At 38.4% G+C, this 6,590-nt stretch overlaps 1 protein-coding gene across 1 annotated transcript; it reads left to right on the top strand.

Annotated features, from left to right (window-relative positions):
- Positions 1–257: 257 nt before the first annotated feature.
- Positions 258–6,386, top strand: GKN1 (gastrokine 1). The gene is made up of 6 exons (XM_032353779.1): positions 258–313; positions 2,673–2,726; positions 3,064–3,201; positions 4,403–4,513; positions 5,343–5,490; positions 6,154–6,386. The coding sequence occupies exons 1-6, from the start codon at positions 302–304 to the stop codon at positions 6,246–6,248; spliced, it is 558 nt and encodes a 185-aa protein (XP_032209670.1). The 5' UTR covers positions 258–301; the 3' UTR covers positions 6,249–6,386.
- Positions 6,387–6,590: the final 204 nt, after the last annotated feature.

Below are 6,590 nucleotides of genomic sequence, written 5' to 3' on the forward strand. Positions count from 1 at the left end.
CTGCCATTGGACTAGAAGTTATCATAAGTCATATTGAGTTTGTTGGGATATCTTCAAGTTCAACAGTGATGAGTCAGCTGGGCTCCATGTCAAAGTGCCTTGGCAAGCAGGTTGATATTCCCAAAGGCTTCCTGGTATGCCGAACCATGGCACAGATATGGAAAATGGAGAAAGATAAATCTTTGGCCCAACCTAGTCACACCTAGTTTGAGTAAATCTAGGTAAGTACAAATATGAGAAGTGTTCTTGTCTGAGTTCATGCCTGCCTTCTTCTCTACTCCGTTGTTTTGGTGAAGCCAAGATGAAGCTCACAGTGAGTAGATTTTTCCTCTTGAATGTATTATCTTATGATTAAGGATTGTTAACATTCTCAGCTAAGAGGGGTCTGCTTCTTAGGACAATTCACCACTGTTTTAAGAAAATCTCCTTTCTTGTCATTGAATCATGGCAATTATAAGCATCTCTGTGGAGAATGATAGCTGTACTGGGAGTAGACAGTTGTCTGAATGTTGTATTTCATGCTATCTTAATGAAATTACCTTCCAGTCCTCCTGATTCAGGGCTGGTCCCAAAGCAGGCAGTCCCTAAGCCCTAGAAAATGCCTGATCTTTCTCTACATTCTTGAATCCCCCCCCCCCACTTTTTTTTTTTAAGATTTTATTTATTTATTTGACAGAGAGAGAGAGATAGCAAGTAGGCAGAGCAGCAGACAGGGGGGTGGAGTGGGGAAGCAGGCTCCCCACTGAGCAGAGAGCCTGATGTGGGGTTCGATCCTAGGACCCTGAGATCATGACCTGAGCTGAAGGCAGAGGCTTTCCCCACAGAGCCACCCAAGCGCCCCACTGAATTCCTCTTCTGACCAAAACTCCCGAGCATGTTCGGGAAAAACGACAAGCAGTTTCTTGAATGAGATGGGTGAGAGACTTACTGTCACGTTCTCTGCTGTGAAATGGATCTCCAAGTAAGAACGGCTTGCCTGGATCCTGACCATAGTCATTTATCCATGAAAACACCTGAAGCATGAAGCTAGTGCAGCATTTCCCCTGTGGCTCCAGATAAAAGGCTGAGAGCGTGGCAGGTAGACCACAGAATTCTACCAAAGTAACTGGTGGCACTATGTGTCACTTATAGCAAGACACAGGGAGGCTAGAAATCCGATGGATGTCTTCTTGCTTTAACATACTAAACATTATATTATAGCAGCCGCTGCTTCAGAGTGGAGTTGCAAAGGTAAAATGATTATCTATAAGTAAGCTCTAATAACAGCACAGTTTAAAAAAAAAGGCGCTCTGAGCCCAGGTCAAATGTGGTTTCTCTCCTTGTTCTGCTGTGACAAGCCAAGACAAGTGTTGACCATGTTACTTAACAACTGAAGCTTACTTCCTCATATGTGAAAGGACTGTGTTGTACTAGTAGATCTCTTAAATTTTCCCCATCTCTCACTGTTTAGGAGACTCATTTTTACCTCTTCTTAAGCTATCAGGAGAAAAATTAAGCAAATAAAACAATTAGCTTGAATTACTAGGACAGATCTCAGACCAGTTTGTCCCAGGCCAAGGAAATGCTAATAGGTACTCGGAATCAGGCACCTGTATAAAATCTCTGTGTTCTGACAACTAATGTCATGTACCCAGTGACAAATGACTAATCCAGGTGCCCTACGACAGTGCCTGACTTCCTTTCTGCCAACCACACTTGACAGCCAAAACTTTCCACCCTCAGTCCCTCAGTAGCAGCCAGGCTGCTTACTGACCCGTTGCTTAAAAAAAATTTTTTTTAATATAAGAAGAGTACTTTTTTTTACTAGGAGGTCTGTGAAGGAAAGAAAGTATTCCAGATCAAATAAGAAAAGTAAATCATTTACTGACATAGTTCTCAGAACCTATATCCATTTTCATATCCTGTATGTTATTTATTGTCAAATGTGTTTTTCAATATGCTGTTTTTTCATAAAATATGAAATATTTCAAAATGCATAGTTTTTTCATAAGAAAAACTTTTATAAGAAATTTTAATTTCTTAATTAAATTTAATTTTAAATTTTATTAAAATTAAATTTAATTTTCAATCTTAAATTCTTAATTTAATCTTCTTTTAAAATTATTATTTTATTATATATTTATCTAATATACAATTAAATAATATATATTATTATATTATATTATATAATTACCATATACTATAATATATAATATATAATTATATAAATATATTATATATAACATACATATGTATTGTATATAATTATAATATATAAATATATAATATATAAATTATATATAATATACAGAAATATTTATATATTATAAATATATAAATAAATGAATATACAAATTATATATTATACATACTTTAAATTTATATATAATGTACATATAATTTATAATAATATAATACTATATATTATATATTATTATAATATTATTATTACATATATTTTCATAAGAGCTACATTAATACTTCTAAAACTATACACCACAATAACATGATTGCTACAATCTTACATTCTTTAAAACTTTCTATGGCTGAAAAGAATACAAAGGTCAAAGAAGAAAAGACGGACCACTCAACAGTGTGGTAAAATTAGTATTTTTTGTAAGCTTGGGTAAAGATAAAGAGAGGGCATTTTTTTTGCCATGTGATAGTAGACCAATGTTACTTATGATTTTTAGATTGTCTTCGCTGGACTTCTTGGAGTCTTTCTGACCCCAGCCCTTGCTTCCTATGTAAGTATTAAACTTTTATTTTTTTATAAATTTTTTAAAAGATTTTATTTCCTTATGTGAGAGGGTGCGCAACGCAAGAGACAGAGAGACCATGAGAGAGTCAGCATTAGCAGAGTGGGGAGGGGCAGAAGGAGGGGAAGAAGCAAACCCCCCACTGAGCAGGGAACACTTGGGGTTCAACCCCAGGACCCCAAGACCATGACCTGAACGGAAGGCGGAGAGTTAACCAACTAAGCCACCCAAGTGCTCCAGTATTAAACTTTTTGAAGTGCCTTACTAAAGTGCATTTGCCAAGAAACATGGTATTAAATTACTGTCAATTTCTTATAAATTTCAGGAGATCAACATTGGCGGTGACAGCAACAGTGGTATAAGTGGGCAGCAGTCAGTGAGCGTCAACAATGAGCATAATGTGGCCAATGTGGACAATAACAACGGATGGGACTCCTGGAATACCCTCTGGGACTATAGTACTGTAGGTAGCCAACATACAATTTACATTCTTTACAAATATGTTTCTTTTTTAACAACAACAAATGTCTGCTAACCATAAAAGGATTAAAAATGATTTCTATTTTTTTAAAGATTTTATTTATTTGACAGTGAGATAACAAGAGAGGGAGCACAAGCAGAGGGAGTGGGAGAAGGAGAGGCTCCCCTGCAGAGCGGGGAGCCCGATGCAGGGCTAGAACCCAGAGCTCTGGGATATGACCTGAGCAGAAGGCAGAGACCTAACTGACTGAGCCACCCAGGCACCCCTACGCAAAGTAATTTCTTTATCATAAGTAACATTGTTACTTATGATACTTAAATCATAAGTAACATTTGTCTGCACATAAGCATAGAGTTGTAGGTCAAAGTGCTTATTTTGGTCACCCAGCTTCACTCCCTAGATGTAAACCCTATTAATGTTTCCCACAAACAGTCAAAATTCAGACCAAGGAAAAGTAATTAGAATCTACTATGTCCAAGGATTGCGGGGCTGTTAGACAAATATGAACATCCTTCTGCCTTCCCTGAAGATACCCTCTGTAATGAGGAGAGACCTGCACAATATCACTGCTGCCTATCTCAGTCCATATTCACTTTGCTTCTAAAAAGACAGAAATGGACATTTCACCTGTAATTCAAAAAAAAAAAGGAAATGTAAAGGACAATATTAATTGGTAAGAGAAGCAAAAAACCAAAACCAAACCAAAATAACACTTGACTCTGGTTAGAAGACCCAATTCTGCAATTACTAGCTTTTTATTTAACAAGCTTTGTACTTTGAAAAAAGGCAACTCTATCATCTTAGTTTTATCGTGTGATCAACTAGAAAACCAATCCCGGTCTGACCTGTCTCCTTGAAATGGTATGAAGATCATGTGAGAATAAAATGTGATAGCAATTTCAAGTTTATTTCAGCAAAGCAGACATGTGCAGGGGGACTCCATGCTAGAACCTGAAGATAAAGCAACGAGTTAGACTCTGGGTCTCTGCCCTCAAGAAGTTTGTATTCCAGGCTTACAAATGTTAACAACAAAAACGATTGCAAAACTGGGCCAGATCCGGTGCTCTGATCTGAGTTCATCATAATCTTGGAGTTCCATTTCCCTCTGCTGGTCAAACTGATTTTTGGTAAGAAAAGCTCCTTGGGGAACCTACTTCTTACTATCTACCGTCTTCTTTACTAGGACTTTGCTGCAGTCAGACTCTTTGGCAAGAAGAAATGCATTGTGCATAGAATGAACAAGGACGCCATGCCCTCTCTTCAAACTCTTGATAAATTGGTGAAGGAAAAGAAGGTATAAATAAAAGACTTTTTAATTTGGCTCAAGGGAGGTCAGTAAATAACGAGGTCACAGTCATTTCCTCTTGACCACAGTACATTGTCATGTGCAGCACAAAAAGGGAAGAGGAACTGGTAATGGCCTAAGAAGAAGGAGCAGCCAGCCCTCAGTGCAGTGGCTCACACCTGCCTTTTCTGTTAGAGGAGCAAAGTTCTGCTCAAGCCAATGGCAGCTGTCTACACTTCCCCAAGTACATTTTTTCCACAAGAGTTGGGTTGAGATTATTATATTTAGAAATGAAAATAGTGGATACCCAGTTATGTTGGCGTTTCAGATAAACGATGGATAGTTTTTTAACTTAAGTACGTCCTATGCAATATTTAGGACAATATGATTTATCTAAAATTCAAACATAAGTGAGTGCCCTATATTTTATCTGCCAACCTTAGTGAAGTAGGGAGAGAAGACCCATTGCTCTTTAAAATGTTTGCCTGAGTTCATGTTTCTATAACTGAAAAACAGTCACCTTTCATTGACCAGGTAGAGAAAATAAACAGCATTCTCAGAAACTGATTATCATACAGCTCCATTCAAAAAATATAAAGTGATCCAATGAGGTCCAAGCTTCAGAATAAATTTAACCCCAGACTTCTGCTTTTATGAGAAGCTGAGGTCTCACATCAGCTAAATCTTCTGGAACATAGAAATTCTGAGATATACAGGGTGGATGCTGATTATGAAAAAAACTGTAGCCAGCAATACTGCCTGCAGGCCTGGTACCCAACCCTCATTCAACAAACCGCTGGGCTGGGAGCTCATTCTCTCTCTTCCTTTCCACACTCAGCTTCAGGGTGAAGGACCAGGAGGACCACCTCCCAAGGCCCTGAGGTACTCCATCAACCCTGAAGAAGTCAGTGACCTGAGCAAGTTAGGAAAACCCATTGCTAGCATGTGCAGGGGGATTCCAACATACATGGCTGAGGAGATCAAAGGTGAGTAGCCTTTCAGGAGTACATGCCAAGGTATTGCTGCTGGAATTGTCAGACTACTCTTGGGCATATCCATAGAAGACACCGACCACTCAGCACTTGCTTCGTGCTTTCCATGTGTTAAATTAGGAGCTCCTGCCAGCAGTCTTACCCGATAAGTTATTATTATTCTCACTTTCTGGATGAGGAAACTGAGGCACAGGGAGAGGTCACAGGTCTATTATCTGGGTCAGTCCCAAGCATTCTGGCTTTAGATTCTGTGCTCTTTGCGACTGGGAAGTAAATACTGCCTTTCAAGAGTGGATCTGGAGTTACTGCAAGATATATTTAAAGGAAGGCCTGAATTGCTAAGGAAAAAGAAAATGCCAATAGAATGTACTGACTCTTTACAGCTCAATCACTTAATTTCTACACCTTCAAAGAATGACTTGCAGATAAACAAAGTATCCACCTACCTAATATAACAGCAACTTTCCAAATCTCAGAATTGATTGATTAAATCTAGATAAATAGCTAGACGGGTGATAGAGGCAGGTTGATCTTGAAATTAGTACATAGCTAGCTTGGAAACTGTAACACACACACACACACACACACACACACACACACACACACAAGAGTCCTTGAAAAGATACTGATAACGGTTTCTTCTTTTCTTTTTAATAGGGGCCAGCCTGTTCTTTTACAGAAGTCGTTGTTACGATATTAATGTATTGTTGCTTCTCAACTTTTCCTACTGTGGAGAAGTAATTGATGGTTAAAGAAAAAAAAAGTCACTTGGAGTTTAGTCATCAGGAGAGTCGATGCAAAAAATGTGGGTTCTGATGATTCTTATCATGTCATTCTGAAATGTTTTCTGCTGATTATGTTTGGCCTCTTCAAGTTTCAATAAACCTACTTAGCACTAAATTCCTTATGATTCCTGTTTGGAACGTACAGGCTCAAAAGTGCAACATGATGGTGGGAAGCTGTTGGGGTGCATGGGACCCAATGGTTAGCTTATATTCAGAGCCTGTTCCTTATAAAGAAGCCTTTCAGATGCTTTGGATACTACTAACCACAGTTCTGGGCATGGCTCCAAGACAATCCCACTGTTCCAAAGA

The sequence above is a fragment of the Mustela erminea genome, chromosome 7 (genome assembly GCF_009829155.1).
Source record: "Mustela erminea isolate mMusErm1 chromosome 7, mMusErm1.Pri, whole genome shotgun sequence".
Taxonomy (NCBI): domain Eukaryota; kingdom Metazoa; phylum Chordata; class Mammalia; order Carnivora; family Mustelidae; genus Mustela; species Mustela erminea.

Excerpts from the sequence above, each read along its gene's own strand:
- GKN1 (XM_032353779.1), top strand. Across the intron at positions 3,202-4,402 it reads CCCTCTGGGACTATAGTACT|GACTTTGCTGCAGTCAGACT; the intron begins GTAGGTAGCCAA and ends CTTCTTTACTAG. Across the intron at positions 4,514-5,342 it reads AATTGGTGAAGGAAAAGAAG|CTTCAGGGTGAAGGACCAGG; the intron begins GTATAAATAAAA and ends TTCCACACTCAG.